The sequence below is a fragment of the Sminthopsis crassicaudata genome, chromosome 1 (assembly GCF_048593235.1).
Source record: "Sminthopsis crassicaudata isolate SCR6 chromosome 1, ASM4859323v1, whole genome shotgun sequence".
NCBI lineage: Eukaryota > Metazoa > Chordata > Mammalia > Dasyuromorphia > Dasyuridae > Sminthopsis > Sminthopsis crassicaudata.
The window spans coordinates 291,619,653-291,637,604 of record NC_133617.1 but is presented as its reverse complement, the minus strand read 5'-3'; the positions used below and the strand labels follow the sequence as shown (position 1 = coordinate 291,637,604).

General features: G+C 38.5%; 1 protein-coding gene across 1 annotated transcript in view; it reads left to right on the top strand.

Moving 5' to 3' along the window:
- ZNF704 (zinc finger protein 704) overlaps window positions 1-17,952 on the top strand; it is a 306,810-nt gene that overhangs the window by 281,807 nt on the left and 7,051 nt on the right. Inside the window, exons 7-8 of the mRNA XM_074278958.1 lie at window positions 651-755; window positions 15,791-15,891. Of these exons, the coding sequence (XP_074135059.1) occupies window positions 651-755; window positions 15,791-15,891 (206 nt within the window). The remainder of the gene's footprint in view (window positions 1-650; window positions 756-15,790; window positions 15,892-17,952) is intronic.

Genomic DNA, 17,952 nt, shown 5'->3' with positions numbered 1-17,952 from the left:
ACAGATAAGTCTTTAAAATGGGCAGTAAGCCAAGCCTCCTAGGAAGGGCCCCTTTGGCTGAGAGGAATCTTGGTATTTATGAAATCTGAAGGTAGAAACTTGAGGGGGTGGTTCAGTCTCTCCTTTCAATTAACTCTTTCTTATTCAGCCCATTGTTTTGCCTTACCTAATTATAGTGCTTTCTGAAAGAACAGTAGTTCAAAGTTGATCATTAAATCCTCTGTAACAATCAACTTCCTTCCCTATATTTTTTTTATTGTTTGGGGAGAAAGAATAATATAACCTGACACAAATTATTTGTGCTTGTTTAAAGTGGAAATTTTAACATCTTTGCTTTTTTCTTTTTTCATGGTTATAGTCTAGACAGAAAATTCTGAAATTTTTACCAGGTACCCTTTTTTTTGTTCTTTTTAGAAACCGACAATTGAACAATGTCTCCTTTTATCCCCTAGAGCTGTTATGTAGGCATGGAAAAAGAATTCTTTGCACCTACTCCCTTTTGCTATGTTTACCCCCTCCCTGGCAGATAATTAGTTTAAGATATTAATATAGTTCTGACTTCATCTCTGAAGCTCTAAATTGGTAGTGACAGCTTTTCTCTGTGAAGAAGACTTTTCCTTTGTAACTTTCTCTGTTTTTGTTCTTGACAGGCTACTCCCCCGGTGAACATTCCAGGATCCACAAAGTTCTCTCCGAATGGCAGCAGCTTTAGCATTTCTTGGCAGTCTCCACCAGTTACCTTCACAGGCATTCCAGTAAGTGGGAGGATGTAACCACAAGGAATCTAATCAAGGACAAATTCTGAAGTTGGAGTACAAATGAATTGCAACTTAATGAAAAGGGTTTTAAAATGAAAAGAAAGGAAAAGGGAGAAAATTTGCTGCTAATTTCTATCAAACTGGATATAACAAAAAGTAGCTACAACATAGGAGGACCAGTAAATAGTTACAAAGTCCACATCAGGCAAAATCTTAACAAACAAACAAAATCTGAGGGATCAAATATTTTAGGACCATAGGTTTAGTACTGGGGAAATAATTATAGGCTATTTAGTCCAGACTCGTTATGTTATATATGAGGAAATTGGAGCCCGTAGTGTTTAAGTTACTTGCCCAAAGTCATACAAGAAGGAAATAAAAGAACTGGAGTTTGAACCTTTGTCCTATTACTCAAAATTCATCATTCTACTGTGAGTAATTAGCAAGATGAGCTAGAGATCCTAACAGAAGATAGCTGATTTCTTCTCAGTGTTATCCCTGATAATTTGGTGAGAAGAACCAGACGACCAGTGGCTGGAAATGTCTCTCTGGAACATCATACCATATTCAGAAAGATCAGTGTAGTAAAAAGGGAACAAGTGAACTAAAGAAGTTCTGTATGTTAAGGAGACAAATTTATATGTAGACTCTGAAGGACCAGAGGAAGTAAAACCTTTTATGGAGAAGTTGAGTAAAGATCATTGGAAGCAGAAAAGGAACAGTTATGATCCATATATTACAAACACTTGAATAAAAAGAGGAAATAGATGAATCAACATTAAGTCAAATTTGGTCAACAAATTACAGGCATGGTATAGAAGCAGGATGTAATAGTGATAGAGACTTTTGTTTGTATATTGGCTCTAATTTTGTGGGTCTTCTTCCTCTACCAAAAGCATCCCAAACAGCTCCTTTTCTTGGCCTACCTTGAGAATTTCACCATTCACCCTTGTCTTCGTCATCAAAAGGGATGAGTCACATCACTTGGCCCAAATGGACTTAGAGAAGATGTATAAATGGCACTAAAAAGGAACAAAGATAGAAAATAGATTAGACCAAGTGGAGAATCATGCTGTTGGCATCATGGTTGTGAGAGAAAATCTTGGCCTGTAAGGCATCAATTTACAAAGTATCTGAAAGAGAGGAAAAAGTGGTAGGAAATCTAAGGAAGGAGGAGGGAGAAGGAAAGGGAGAGGGAGAGGGAGAAGGAAGGAGGGGGAAGAAGAGAGAAAAGGAGGGAGGGAAGGGGAGGGAGAGAGAAACAGAGACAGAGAGAGAGGGAGGGTGGGAGCAAATACCATACTATATGCTTACTTTTTCACCTACCCCAAATTTTCCTGAGAATCATTAACATACATCAAGGGCATCCTCAATAAAGTTATTATTAGTGTTATCAACTTTCAGAGTGACACTCTATAAAACAGACATCTTTGCCATTTCACAACTGACTGAAAGAAGTTGAGAATACAAGATCCTACTGTGTTTATTGTTTATTGATTATAAAAAAATCATTTGATTCAGTAGAATAAAAAGTTTCCTTGAAAGTTTTCTTCCAATGTCTCCCATCCACTCATCAAAACTATCCAAAATCCCTTGAAATATATGACTACAGAAATAACTTTGTTCACTGACTCTCTGGTCATAATTATTAGATAAGGAAAAAGAGGTATTGTTAACCAAATCACCAGGGTTACTTTCCCTACTTGCCTTCTTTCTTTTGTCATGTCTTCTAACTAGGATTTCTTGAATCCTTACTTGGCTTGGAAGAGATGGGAATTGCCAAATCTGTTTTTCTTAGTGAAAACCACCAGGTCTTAATCACTACCCAGTGCTCCTGCTAAGTAGACACCCAATATTGTCCCTATTCTACTGGTATAACGTAAGGCCCCTGGACCTTGCCATCTGACTTGCTGCATACTTGGGACTTCAAGGTTTTTCATCCACCCTGAACTTTTTATTTATGTCCTACCTCCTTAAATTTGAGTGTAGACTCTTTGAAAGCAAAGACTATATGAGTTTTTCTAAGTACTTGGCACATTCTTAATGCCTAATAGATTCAATCCTAGAGGAAATCCAGTACACTTGAAAAAAAAGATTCCTTGTGGTCAATCAACAAACATTTTTATCATCATTTTTAATGGCACTACACTAAGCTCTGGAAATATAGAAACAATCCATGCTTGCAACTAGCTCACAATCTAATGAAGGAGACAACACGTAACAGTAAGTTATATACAGAATAAATTGGAAATAATCAACAAACAGAAGACACTAGAATTAAAAGAGATTTAGAAAGGCTTCCTGCAGAAGGTGAGATTTTTAATTGGGATTTGGAGAAAGCTAGAGAAATCAGGAGGCAGAAAAGAGGAAGGAGAATATTCCTTGCATAGGGGACAGGCAGTGAAAATGGCTGGAGCAAGGAGATGGAGTTGTTTTGTTTGAAGAATAGCAAGGAGGGAAGGGTCAGTGGATCACAGAGTGTGTGAGAAGGTATAAAGTTAAGACTTGAAAGGTATGAAGAGACCTCCAAATGCTCTTTTCAGATGACATTGTGCTGGTTGCATCAAGCCCTGCAACAATACATACCTTCTTAAAGGAAATTCAGTATTCTCAAAAGAGTTTGGCCTGACCATCCACATAGGAAAAAACAGGTGGATGGAAAATGTTTATTGCCCCAGGTATGAAATTAAATTGGGTGGATTGCTTATAGATCTTGCACTCATCCATCAGTTTAAATGTCTAGGAAAGACAGTACAAATGCACAACAATTTGAAACCTAAGGTGAAAAGGAAGAGGATAGTATGAAGGATTGCCTTAAGGAAACTGAAGTTCTTTTAATGATTCCTAATTTCACCCAGAAACAAAGATGCATCCTTTTGATGTCAATTATTTCTATTGGTGCTGTTACATGGCTGTGGCATAGAAAACAGTAATCTCTAAAGAAATGAAATTTAATGTCACATAAATTTGCAGTTCACATAGTAAATATAATTAAGTTGAAACCACTAGAGAAGCTTAAAAGATAGATTTTTGAAATGATAGTTCCATAGGTAAAACGTTCTAAATGGACAAAAAAAAAATGAAATTGAAGTGAAAAATTGAAGTCATTATTCCCCTCATCATGTTCTAGGAAATCCATATTATTTGACAGGTTGAAAACAAATTAGTATATGGGTTCAAATGTAAATAATACAGAAAAAGCACATGATCTGACATACTAAATGATTGCTACCTTGATAAACACCACTAAGCTCCTTGATTTGAAACCATTTCATTTTAAAATATATTGGGCCTTTTCATAGCTTATCATATAATGGATAGACCTCACATTGTTGAAACCCATGGTTGTATTTAACTTCCAACAAGACTTAGTAAGTGGCTTATGATAATAGATATTAACTTGCTTTTTTCTCCTCACTCCCTTCTCCAGGATCCTCTCAAAAGCTTCTTACTGTCAACCTTTGGTAAGTCCCAGAGGTTTTCTGTGAGGGCTATGGTATCCTGCAGAGCTGATAAAAAATGAAAGTGGTTGAATCAATTATACCGCTCTTCATCAATGAATATTTATTAAATTCCAAAGAGGAATAGCTCACAATAAAAGGCATCCTGTGGCAGTGTTTGTAGCAATCCTGTTTCAGCTGTGTTCACCAAGTATAAAATACTCCTGGAATTTGATTTTCCAAGCAATACAATAGATCCTAATCATTGTGAATGTTTCCTGTTTTGTTGAATACTAGTGATTGCCAATAGCACTGGGGATCCAAAAATGCAGTTAGCAGAACCACCAAACATAGGAGGGAGAGGGGTACAGATTAGGCGTGTAGGTATTCATTTACTTCAAGCAAGAACATTGATCCCCTGTCACATTGATAGATTGTTTCCAGCGGAGGTGAACATTCAATCCATTTTGGCTTTTCAGGTAGTTAGAAAAAGGCAAAAGCCTTACCCAGTCATTTTTATAAATAACTCCATCAATATATACTTAATATATCAGAGACAGGAATAGAATTATAGAGCTACGTATAGACTGTCTTCAGTGTTTGGAGGAATTTAAACAGTGTTTGAGGTTTTGACTTGGGAAGCATTTTCAGTAGATTGCGCCTTACTGCTAACCTAAAGTAAAACCAGGTTCTTAGTGGAGCACAGCTACAAATTTCTTTCCAATCGTGATCTTAACTTGGCACTTGTGACTAGACAGGAAACAAGAAAAATCTAAGTTTTTGTGTTTGGCAGATCAAACTGTGACTGGCTGACGTTCCTAAACTAAAAGATAAACTAGTCATTCTGATAGAGACAAAACACTATCTTACAGTGTATTTTTGTTGTTAATGTTTGCAAACCCACCTTGCATTTGGTATTAGGAAACAGTAGGTTGCCTGAAGGATACCTTTCATTATATGTTTACTATTCAGTAAAAAAAAAATAATAATAACAATAATAATAATAATAATTTCCATGAACAGAAAGGAGACTGGCTTCCTAGATTTATCTCAATATTTGTACTTTTGGTGCACATATTTGACATTGTCACATATTTGACTATTTAACTAACTTTTTATAAGGAAACATTTAATAAGTATTACAGGGAGGAACAAAGAAAGAAGATAAGGCCCCTCGGTGCAAATTATGACAGAATTGCCAGTTTGTTCTTCAGCCACGGGATACTGAGACAGTTTTTGTCCCATCTGGCCCAGATCATCGCAGCAGCCTCTCTGTCCAAGCCTTCATTAATACTTGTTTTTTCTAAAAACTGGAATTTTTAAAGGCTTTTGTTTTGCCCTAGAGAGGAAGAACTCTGTGTAATGTAATGATTTGTACATTGCCAAGCAATGTCACCACTCAGTTGCTTAGTATAGGCTCCTTACAGACTCTTTCCATTATATTGTTGGCTACAATTGCATTGTAGCAAATGAATGATTCTTTAAGAGGCTGCTTTCTTCTCTTGTATATCAGCAGTATTCCAAAAACTTTCTGGACAGAACCCTTCTGACAGTTGGAATATCTAGAATAATCCTAGACAGACTGAAACTTAAAACATATAATTTTCCTATGCAAGTCAATTCTAATTCTTCTAAATGAGAGTAATAGAGTTTTCAAAAGATCGCTAGGAAAATTGTGAAATAAGTTGGCACTAATGATGTCTGTGGTTGTGTCTAAACTAAAAAGACCAGCAGATTCCATTTTATAAAGTGTTCTTTGTACTTAAAAAATAAGTATTCAGAATTATTACCTCACTACTTCAACATTTTTTCTCCCATATTCTTGAAGACCTAGTATTAAATGAGTAAATATTTCTCCCATATTCATTAGATGAAAAGTCTCTGTCTATGAAGCCCATGGATTTGGAGCAGGGGAGAACAGACAATTCAAAAATGTTTGTCCCCAATGAGTTCACTGGATGAGATTTCTTCCCAGAAATACCAAAGCAAATGATTTGCAGGCTTATTAATATTTTGAAAAGTATTCCTATTTTCTATAATCTAGGAGGGGGGGAAAAGATACTTCATTAATTAAATCTTTCAAGAAAGTTTTCCCTAATCCCCCATTTTTTTCTTATAATTGTTTCTATTCCTTATTCTGCTTCCTTGTGACAAGCTCAAGAGCATACAAATCAATAAGATTTGGTAGTTTTTTGGTAAAAAAGCATAAGAACAAAGTAAAATAAAAGGAGGTTTCAGGGATTCAGAATGGCACTCCAAAAGTGAAACAGCATTTTTTCATTCTTGATGTTCACATCTGACTTTTAAAGGAAGCTTCAGAACTATGCATGATGAAGATACAGACAGGATTTCATTTCATATTTATAAATGGATAAGAAACTGTCCCACCTTGTTAATACTACCACTGATATCTATAATTCTGCCAGGTGAGGCAGAGGTTTGTTTTTGTTTTGTTTTTTTTGGCATCTTAGATCTCTGCTGAATTCATAGTAGTCAGGATTACAACAGGCAAAAGATCCTAAATAACCAGGAATAAACTTGAACCTGATTTCCTGAGAATAGCAACTTCAAACTAAACCTATTGAACTAAGATAGACAAGAAGCACCAGTCTTCACGTAGGTCATCGGCTCAGGCTGGCAATGCTGTACTACAAACCCAAATTAGCTTTAGGCAGGGGTAAAGAAAGGATATCTTCTGCTTGAAGCAGTTCTAGACTCTTGAGACATGAATACAATCACCAAGAAACACGGGGGAAAAAACAAACCAGAAATGGTATTTTCATTTAAGATCTCTCTAACTTCATATAGGAAAAGATAGAACTAATTTGCAAATGTTTGCAGCAACCATGGTTATCTAGAGCTGAGGAAAATTATGTGGCTCACATTTTCAATTCCAATTTCTATTCGACAAATATTAAGTGCCTACTTTGTGCAAAGTCCTGAGAGGACAAAACAACCAATAGTCTGATCTCCAGATGAATGCATTCACTTGGAGGAAACAGGATGTAAACAGGTCATGGGATGCATCGTCATTTGATGAAGGAGAAAATGCTAACAACTTGGAGAAGTTAGGAAAAGCTGCTGGGGCATGAGCTGAATCCTGGAGGAAGCTAGAAATTTTAAGAGGTTAGGAAGGTTAATATTCTTCTCTAAAATATAAAGTTCTCTGGGAGCAGGTTTCTTGGGGAGCTTGTGAATCTCCTTGACTGAATCCTGGCTCTGACTCTTCCAAAGTCAATCCTAGTTGAAGCTCCTAGCTTATATATGATCTCTGAAGGTGTGAACTCTAATGTGTGTACTCTCTTAAAGGTGTGAACTAAGCATTGTCTCCTAGCTTATATATGATCTCTGAAGGTGTGGACTCTAATGTGTGTACTCTCTTAAAGGTGTGAACTAAGCATTGTCTCCTAGCTTATATATGCTCTCTGAAGGTGTGAACTCTAATGTGTGACTGTATGAACTCTCTTAAAAGTGTGAACTAAGCATTGTCTCTAGCAATTCTAGTGACTTAGTACCTTGTTTCAAGTTCTGGCCCAAAACAGGAAGGAATTCATCCTATGCCTAGAAGAAAACCTATGCAGAAAGATGTTCATGCCAAAAGTACTGACATTTCAAAAACAAGAATATTTTTATATTAAATGCTATAATAATTTGATAAAATTTAAATCTAATAGAATAATTCTTGCTCATATAACAACCATGACACAAAGTGTAACATTAAATTTTATGTTTAATAATTAAAGACTATAAAATAGTCTATAAATATGAATTTAATGAGTATTTTTCCTGATAATCCCATGACATTAAATAATACCAGTAATTTTAATCCATGTTCTACAGACAAGGAAACTAAGGCTCCTCGTCTACAAGTGACATATAGGAAGTAGGAGAGCCAGCACTCAAACTCAGATTTCTGACATTTGGATCAGTGCTTTTTCCATTGCACTAAATTGCCTCTAACTTATTTCATCTAGATTAAAGAATATAAGAGACTACAAGGTACAAGAACATAGTATAATATTTTCATTACTAGTTGCCTCTTATTCTAAGCTCTTAATCTGTATAACTTTCACTGCAAGTGTTGCAATGGATAAGGGTAATGTTCTGGTTAATTTTCTGGAGGTCTTTGAGCCAGCCTTCCTTTCAATTAAGTAATCACCACAAGAATAGTCAGAGATAAAGTCCAAAAGTCTTTATTGCCTCCTTGCCTGTGGCTTGACTAGCTTTCTGGAGGTCTTCAGACTGGCCTTGGTTTCAGTGGGGGAAGCAGGAGGACAGGCCAGCCAGCTCCAGACTCCAGTCCTCTGTCTTCTCCAAGTCTGACTCCAAGTCCTGCTCTAGGTCAGACTCTTACCTCTTAAATACTCTATTCAGTCAAATCCATTCATCATACTGAGAATAAGTCAATTATTATATTACTAGGGAACCATTATTTGTTGTAAGATTAATCAATCATGCTGAACTAGAGAACTATTAATCACTATTAATGCTAAACCAGATAACCCATCAATTCCACTGAGTTAACACCTTGTAAGAATCCTTGTTTCAAGTACAGAGTTCTGGCCCATTACAGATAAGTACTGAAGATTTTATGTGAATAGTGAGTTCTCACCTCTGAGAATGAAGGATCCCACCCTTGTTATTGGCCTCAGACTTGTTAACACTTCTGAAGACGTGTGAACCCTTCCTGAAAAACAGGTATAAAAGAAGCTTGTTGTGGCAGATTTCATTATTATTCCTGTAGAGTACTGTAGAAGAGAAGGGTTTCCCATCTCTTCCTCTTCTATGTACAGACAGAATTGCAGGCTACCAAATGGAGGAAAACGGGGTCCTAAGCTGCCAAGACAGCTGTACCTCCTCCTTAGAGAACTTCTCTCAGCCTTCCAGCAGCTCTGAGGAGGAGATTGAAAATAAAGAGAAGGAACAGGATTGTAGAGATTCTTTGAGAGTCATTATGGGAGATGACAGAATGCCTACAGGCAAAGAACTATGGCCACACTTCTGTCATGAAAAGGCTCTTTCTTTCCTCAAACTCTTTGATACCCAAAAGACACCATCTAGGTGGGAAAGGGTCAGAAAGAGCCTAAGGAGAAAAAAGAAGGGACAGCATTCCCCACAGCCTATTTTGGGGGGTCCCGAGAGAGTAAATTCACCAGGCCCAGAGGAATGCCTAACAGATGATGAGATAAAAATGATGACCCAAGTGGATCCTCAGCCTGACTCTCAACTAGCTGACTGTTCTCAGGACCTTCATTCAGAGGAGGTGGCCCCATGGCGGTATGGCCCTGCCAAGCTTTGGTATGACATGCTAGGGATCCCTCCCCATGGGAGAGGTTTTGATTATGGATTTAAATTACAAGAAAAATCACCGGAAGAGGAGACAACCCAAGCAGACCATCCTTTGCTAGAAGATGAAAACTTCCTGATGGTCACTCAGAAATCCTGGGAAGATGATATAATCTGGGATAGCAGAGATATCCAAAAATCTGTCCCTGATGCCCAAAAATTATCTCAGGCAGGGTGGATTCCCTCTGAGGGAAAAAAATTGTTCAAAACAGGTAACAGTGACCCTTCTCAGCCTGGCGGGTCCATTTTCACTCCTGAGAGTGAAGATCTCATCTATAGCCAATGGGAAGACAACATTATTTGGGATGCACAAGCTATGCATAAGCCATTGTATCCTACAGTCCTAACTCTTGACTCAAATGATGAGAACCTCCTGCTTTTTGGTCTTGAAGAGCCTCAAGAAGAATCTCCAACTCCTTCCCCATCGACCAAGAAGCACCTTTCTGAGAAGAGCCAAGTCATGCAAAGATTGGACATCATCGGAGTGGATAAGGCTAAGCAGGTTCCTGCCCAACTGAAAGCCAAGGACCCTTGGAACCTGTCCAATGATGAATTTTACTTCCCCCAGCAGCATGGGCTCCAGGTATCCTTTGTGAGCCCTATAATCCAGCATTCAATTCCAGCACTTCAGCTACATTCCAGCCTCTTTCCTACCCACATGAAAGATGAGCAACTCTGTCAGTTCCATCGACCACCAGTCAGGTGGCTAGGCAAAGGCTCCCATCCTGTCCACGACTTGACTTTTCACATCCAAAAGAAAGCCCAGGAACGAGAAGAAGAGCTAGAGGCTTCAGGGGGAGGTCACATGTTTTTTATGAAGACAATCCAGGACTTGAGTGGGCAGGATGGAGATCTCATTCTGGTGGAATGGAGTGAGGAAAATCCACCACTCTTAAATCAGGTCGGAATGGCCTCCCAGATCCAGAACTATTACAAAAGGAAAAATGGGAAGGACACTGGACCTCCTGACTATAAATATGGGAATCCTGTTTTCTGTTCCTCTTCACCCTTCCTAGGGCAACTTCATGCTGGACAGTTCTTACAGGCTTTGGAAAACAAACTATTCCGGGCTCCCATCTACCCACATCTGATGGCAGACACAGACTTTCTGGTTGTGGTGACCAAAGCAGGCTACTTTCTCAGGGAAGTGAAAGATATATTTACCATTGGGCAGCAGTGTCCACTATATGAAGTACCTAACCCCAACTCAAAAATGGCAAAGAATTACATGCATGATTTTCTCCAAGTGTTTATATATAGGCAGTTTTGGAAGAGCTCTCACAGACCTCGGAGAATTCTTATGGAGGATATCCGCCGGGCCTTTCCCAAACTTTCTGAGAGAAGTATCCAAAGGAAGGTCTCCAAATGTTCAGAGTTCCATCGGACAGGACCCTATTTTAATTGGTGGGTGCTGAAGGCTAAATTTCGCTTGCCAAGTGAAGAGGAGCTGAACGACATGATGTCCCCAGAGAAATGTTGTGCTTTATATAGTATGTTGGCTGCCCAGCAACGCCTTAAGGATGCTATCTGTGAGGAGATATTTTTCCAAAACACAGAGGAGACCAGTGATGAAAACGTATGCCTCCATGATGAGATCCAGGCTGCTCCATGGAACACAACTCGGGCCTTCCTTGCAGCCACAAAGGGGCAGTGTCTCCTGGAAGTGTCAGGAGCAGCTGACCCCACGGGCTGTGGAGAGGGCATCTCCTATGTCAAAGTGGCTTGTAAACCCAAGCAGGAAAACAAAACCCAAGTGAATATAGGGGGAGTGAAGGGTACTGATGCAGACCTTCGACATCTCACCCTAAAGGAAGCCAAGAATTTGCTGAGGACATTTGGGGTGTCAGAGGAGGAGATCAGGAAGCTATCCCGCTGGGACGTGATCGCAGCTGTCCGAGCTCTGTCTACCAAGGAGCTACATTCAGGAAACAAGTCCAGAGCCCTCACCAGATTTGCACGAGTGTCCCATTCTTCAGGAGCTGAACAGCAGAGACACTATCAGCAAGAGGTCCAAAGAATTTTTGACCTCCAGAATAGGGTCCTGGCTTCTACTGAGGTGCTGTCCACAGATACAGATAGTAGCAGCTCAGATGAGGAAAATGATCGTATGATGGACTGGATGTGTCAGGGAATTGAGGACCTCCTGGAGGATAAGACCAACTCTCAGAGTCTACAGAGAAAGAAAGAAAAACAGGAATATCAGGAGCTGAAGCAACTGATGCTCAGAGATGAGGGTATTCACCTCCAAGACAAAGGCAAGAAAGAACAGCAGGATGGGGGCTCAACCACCTCAGCTCCTGTATCTCTGGTTATCCATCGGACTTATATTGATGAGTCTGGCAAGGAATATGTGCAGACAGAGACAGTCCAGGACCCAGAAGTGATCAAAGTATATACCCATGTGAAGAAGACCAAAGATGAGGACTTTATCCGGAAGATCTTTCCAGCAGATGAAGAGAAACAGCAGGAATTGCGGAAAAAGAAGAAAAGAGCCCAAGACAGACTTCGTCGGATGCACATAGCAGAGGAAAGAAAACAGCAAAGGGAAAAAAGAAAAGAGGTTCTCCCAGAGAAACTTCCCAAGCCAGAGGTCCCAGAATTGAATCTAATAGGTGGGGACTATGAATCCCACATTAAGACAAAGAAGACAAAGTATTGCCCATCCAAGGATCTGACCCCTAGCCTCAAGGGGAGCAGGAAGCAGGAGGACACGGAGCTGGCTAAACAACTCCCTCAGAAGTCTCTTATCCAACCCTTAAGAAGCAAAAATTTCATGGAGAGAAAACATAAATTTGAAAACAAGCCAGAGGTCCCAGAATCGAATCTAATAGGTGGGGACTGTGGATCCCACATTAAGACAAAGAAGACAAAGTATTGCCCCCCCAAGGTTCTGACCCCCAGGCTCAATGGGAGCAGGAAGCAGGAGGACACGGAGCTGGCTAAACAACTCCCTCAGAAGTCTCTTATCCAACCCCTAAGAAGCAGAAATTTCATGGAGAGAAAACACAAATTTGAAAACACAAATGAGGTCCAAAGGGAGACTGTGAAGGTGAGCATTAACAAAAGGCCTCTGCCCCAAGAGAGGAATTCTGGACCTCCTCCAAAGAGACGACGTGTATATATAGACTCCAGTGAAAGTTTTAGCTGTATCCGGCATCCTTGCCAACCTGCTCTCCCTTGCCCTCCATCCAAGAGACGTAGAAAATCTCCTCCTCCAGTACTGTCTCCCCAGGTGCCTTTGGAAAAGCCTGAGAGCACTTCTGGGAAGCTTTTGTCAGAACCCCCTCAGAAGACTCCGCCATCTCCAGTCCATTTAGCTCAGAGTAAGTCTGAATCTCCTTCACAGTCAGAACCCCCTCAGAAGACTCCGCCATCTCCAGTCCATTTAGCTCAGAGTAAGTCTGAATCTCCTTCACAGTCAGAACCCCCTCAGAAGACTCCGCCATCTCCAGTCCATTTAGCTCAGAATAAGTCTGAATCTCCTTCACAGTCAGAACCCCCTCAGAAGACTCCGCCATCTCCAGTCCATTTAGCTCAGAGTAAGTCTGAATCTCCTTCACAGTCAGAACCCCCTCAGAAGACTCCGCCATCTCCAGTCCATTTAGCTCAGAGTAAGTCTGAATCTCCTTCACAGTTAATACGGAAAGACTGGAGTCTTCAAAATTGGCTTCAGCAGAAATTCAGAAGTTTAACACAACCTTGCCAGAAAGAACCAGACTTCAGGACCCAGCCTCAGAAACCTGCGATCCCTCTGGACAAGGAAAGCCCAGTTTCTCCATACCTCCTGTCCCATTCTGCTAGGAAGTTTCCGAATCTTTTAATGTGTTTGAAGCCATTGTTGCATAATTCATCTGACAAGCAATGCAAAAGGCCCAGAAATTCTCCATGTCAGCCTAGCCAGAAATTAAGTCAGGAGCCCACAATTGCTTCCAAACAAGTTCCTCAGGGCATATTGGACAGATCACCTCAGAGATACCCATTGGACAAGGACACACAATCATCCTCCTGCAGAAATCAGGTACCTCAGGAGTACCCTAGCATCAAAACTAGTATTTTATATGAGGACCTCCAGGTTTCTGACACAGATGAAGAAGAAGAGAAGGAGGAAATATAGACTAAATGAAGAAATACAAAGATTTTTACCTTCTTTTGAGGGTTTTTGTAGATGGAGAGGAAACAAGATGAAATTTTAGAGAGACAGGGACAGGGAGCTGAAAAATTATTTTATTTAGGATAACATTGTACATAATAACAGCAAGATTATGTCCTGGTGATCCAAAATGATTCCAATAGACTTGTATTGCAAAATGCCATCCACATCCAGAGAGAAGATTGAAGACTGAATATGGATCTTTTTGTATGTATTTACTTTTTCTTATGTTTTTCTCCCCTTTTGGTCTGATTTATATGTTTAAAAGGATTGTATATGTATATATAGCCTTTATCAGATTGCTGTCTTGAGAAGGAGGGAAGGAGGGAGAGAGGAGGTAATGGAAAACAAAATCTTACAAAAATTAATTTTAAAAACTATCTTTATATGTATTAAGAAAAATAAAATGCTAAAAATGCTTTGAAAAAAAAGAAGTCATTTTATTTGTTATCACAGGACCTGCCTTTAAGTTTTGAACCTTCCACACATATGAGCTTAGATCATTCAATCATTCTGATCATCAGTTTACCTACCTGTTCATTTCTAAGAACAGAACATTGAGCAAGATGCTCTCTAGAGTTCTTCTAACTTTAGACCTGATGATCTTTAAACCAAAAGGAGGTGGTAGACACAAGACAGGGTCAACTCTGGATCATTTCCTACAGGAAAGAGGGCCAAAGTTCACTTTTATATCTTATTGCAATCTTCTCACAAGAGCCAATGATTCCCTACTGACATGCCTACTCTTGCCATAGACCAACATTTTCGTCAAAGAGATTGTTGTGGACTGAGCCATCTAGAAGATGACAACCAAAGTTAAAACTATATCCCAGGAAGACCATGGAGAAAAGTGCAGGGGAGATGATCTTTGCCTGTTTCCCCTATATTGCCTGGCCTCTAAGCCCCATTCTAAGTGTAACAGATGGTTTTCTAGAGGGGAGGGAGAGGTCTTGTGAGCAGGAGATGGGAGAGGATATGACTAGATTCAAAGCCAAGACTACAGATGGTCTCTTGATTCTGCCACTTCATCCTGGGAATGATTTCACTCTATTCAGATAAATATCCACCTCTAGAAAAAGAATTGATACAGTCTGAATACAGACTGAAGAGTACTATTTTTTTCTTTTCTTTCATTCATTCAGTTTTTAAATTCAAGTCTTGCACAAAATTACTAATATGGAAAAATGGTATATAATTGCAAATTAAAGTATATAGGATTGCTTACCATTTAGGTAGGAAGGTTGGGAGGTAGGGAGGGATAGAATCTGGAGTTAAAAACTTTTAAAGACATTTTTAAAATTATATTAAATCTATTTTAACACATTTAATTTAATATTGGATTCCTTGTTATCTAAGGGAGGGTGGAGGGGAAAGGGAGGAAATTTTGGAACACAAAGTTTTGCAAGGATCACTGTTGAAAAATTATCGATGCATATGTTTTGAAAATAAAAAAAATTTAAATAAAAAAAGAATTTTTAAAAATTGTGCTAACATGAGTGGGGGGAAATAAAATATATATTTTATTATTATTTATTATATATATTTTTAAACATATATGCAAACACAAATTGAGCACTTACCCTCTTCTTGGGATCTGGTAAAAATTAATGTACACCAAAATACACCAAAAGCAATCTCTAATACTGGATAGATCATTTAGAATAGTCTATGGGGGGGTGGGAAGGAGGGACACACCACTAACCAGCCACTTAATACTTCATAACTCTGAAGGCATGATCCCTTGATTTCTGTTAAATATTTTAAAGTGAAAAAAAAAGTTTAAAGTGCTTTTCAAATATAGATGGTTACTAAGGACAGCTTCCAGAATGAACATAACAGAAGTTTGGGTATTGTTCTTTGGCTGTCACTGTTTTTAACATGTTGTCTTTCTTGATTTACATTTAAAAGAAAAAAAGCCATATTGTCATTATCTTGTCGGTTTTAAAAGGCAACCTCTGGGAAGCAGAGAATATGCCTTTTCTTTGAGTAGTCATTCTGTGTATCCAAGTGTCTTACACAGCACAGTGTAATGAGAAGGAGAATTTTAGAAAAATAGACATTACATTGTAAATTGTGTTTTCTGTGTTTCCAACTAGGTTTCCCCAACACACAATCGTCCTGTGGGCATAGGAGAGCAGAGACAACAACAGACTCATTCAGTCCTGTCTTCACCTCCCAGAGGATCAGTCAGCTTAAGGTATGAGTATTGAAACTGCAGAGCAACAAGTGAAATCCCAAGGGAGCCAAATAACTATTAGAAATACATCAAGGGAACAGATAAATAAGAAACAGAAGCTTCTTTAAACCTGTCCTATAAGTATAATGGTGTAATTAAAATCCCCTTTCCTTCAATCCCACTTTTTGCATTCATAAGTCATTATGCAAAGTTTTCAATTGGAGGATGAAGAAAAGTAGTGAAATTTTTAGAATAAATGTTTTATTGAAGGACAGGTAAAGAAAGGCATTTATTGTGTTTAAGGCTCTATAGTTATATAAATTAAAGACACATTTTTACTCTAAGCTATGTTTATTCAGAGTTATCTGCATATAGCAGGTTAGCTTAAGTCCAGGCTTCATTAGATGAGTTTTATATTAAAGAAATAAAGAAATGAGCTATCTGATATCAGAAACAACTGACCTGGAAAAATGGTCAAGGAGAAATAAATCAAGCATGGTCTTCCTCTCTGAAAGTTATCAATTTTTTAAAGCATGGACACTGTACTTCATGAAATCATATATGAAAATTCCCTAAATCTATTATAACCAGAGGGCAGAGTAAAGGTAGAATGGATCTGCTAATGTCCTGCTGAAAGAAATCTCAAAGGGAAGAGTCTCGGTAATATCACAGACAAAATCTAGAGTTTCTAAGTTGAAGGAAAAATACTGCACACACCCAGAAAGAAACAGTTTAAGTACCAAAGAAACACAATCAGGGTGACATGGGATCTGACAACTGCACTCTACAAGAGAAGAAATCTTAGCATTCAGTATTCTAAAATGCAAAAGCTATTGTCTTACAAACAAGAATAACTTATTCTGAAGAGCTCAAGGGTTTTGTTGTTGTTGTTGTTGTTGATGTTTTGTTTTTACATTATAACCATGTCCAGTTTACCCTTACTCTGGGAGAGGTGTAACAAAGTAACACAATTAAATTTACAATATAGTGATCTCATCTGAAAAGATATGCAATATTCCACATCTGTAGTACCCCCATTCCCACATCTCTTTTAAAAATTATTTTAAATTGTTTTTTAATTAATAAATTTATTTTCTCTACCTCCCACTTAATTGAAAGGGAGGGAAGGAGGGAGAGACGAGAGAAAGGGGAAAGAAGGGAGAGACAGTGAGAGAGGGAGAGAGAAAGGGGAAAGGAAGGAAGAGAAAAGAAAGGAGAAGAAAAATAATTTCCTTGTGGCCGACACAGTATGCTTAGTCAAACAAAACAAATTCCTTCAGTGGCTACAAACAAAATGTTTGTTTCATTCTGTACCCTACATTTGCTATCTCTCAAGAGGTAATAAAACAAAAAAAACAAAAACAAAAACAAAAAACTCCACCCAAAGAATTAGAGAATTCCATTTAAAATAACTACATAATGTTGGTTGGTTGTTGTCCTTTGTTCTCAAAGAGGTCCAAAACGATTACATTATGTTGGAATCAAGATACAGTATGTTTGATTGTGGTTGATCAGATCATTATGAACTCAAGGTGCTTTATCACAGGTCAGACACAAGTAGTCCATGGGTGGGCTCTCTAAATTAATACTTCTTGCCTTTCTTTTGAGCTATTTCAGTTCTTTGTTTGTAGAGCACAATGCCTTCTTTGAAGCATGTATGTCATGCTAGGCAGTGCTTTGCTGGCATCTCCCATGTCAATTAACTCCAAAATTCTTTAGAGAAATCTTGAGAGTGTCCTTGTCACTTCTCTGATAAAGATCCTATTTCCAAAATTTATGAGGAAATGCGGCAAATTTACAAGAGAAAGAGTCATTTCCTAGTTGATAAATGGGCTAAGGATAAGTAGGCAGTTCTCAAGGAAAAGAGAATTATTTATAGACATATGAAAAAATACTACAAATAATTAATATGTAGATATTAAAATACTTCTGAGATTGCATTTGCAAAGATGACCAAAAAAAGGAAAATGGTAAATGGGAGAGATTGAGAGAAAATAGGCACATTGATGCAGTATTGGATGGGTACAACCATTCTGCAGTTTGTTTTTGTTCAGTCATTTTTCAGCCCTGTCTGATTCTTTG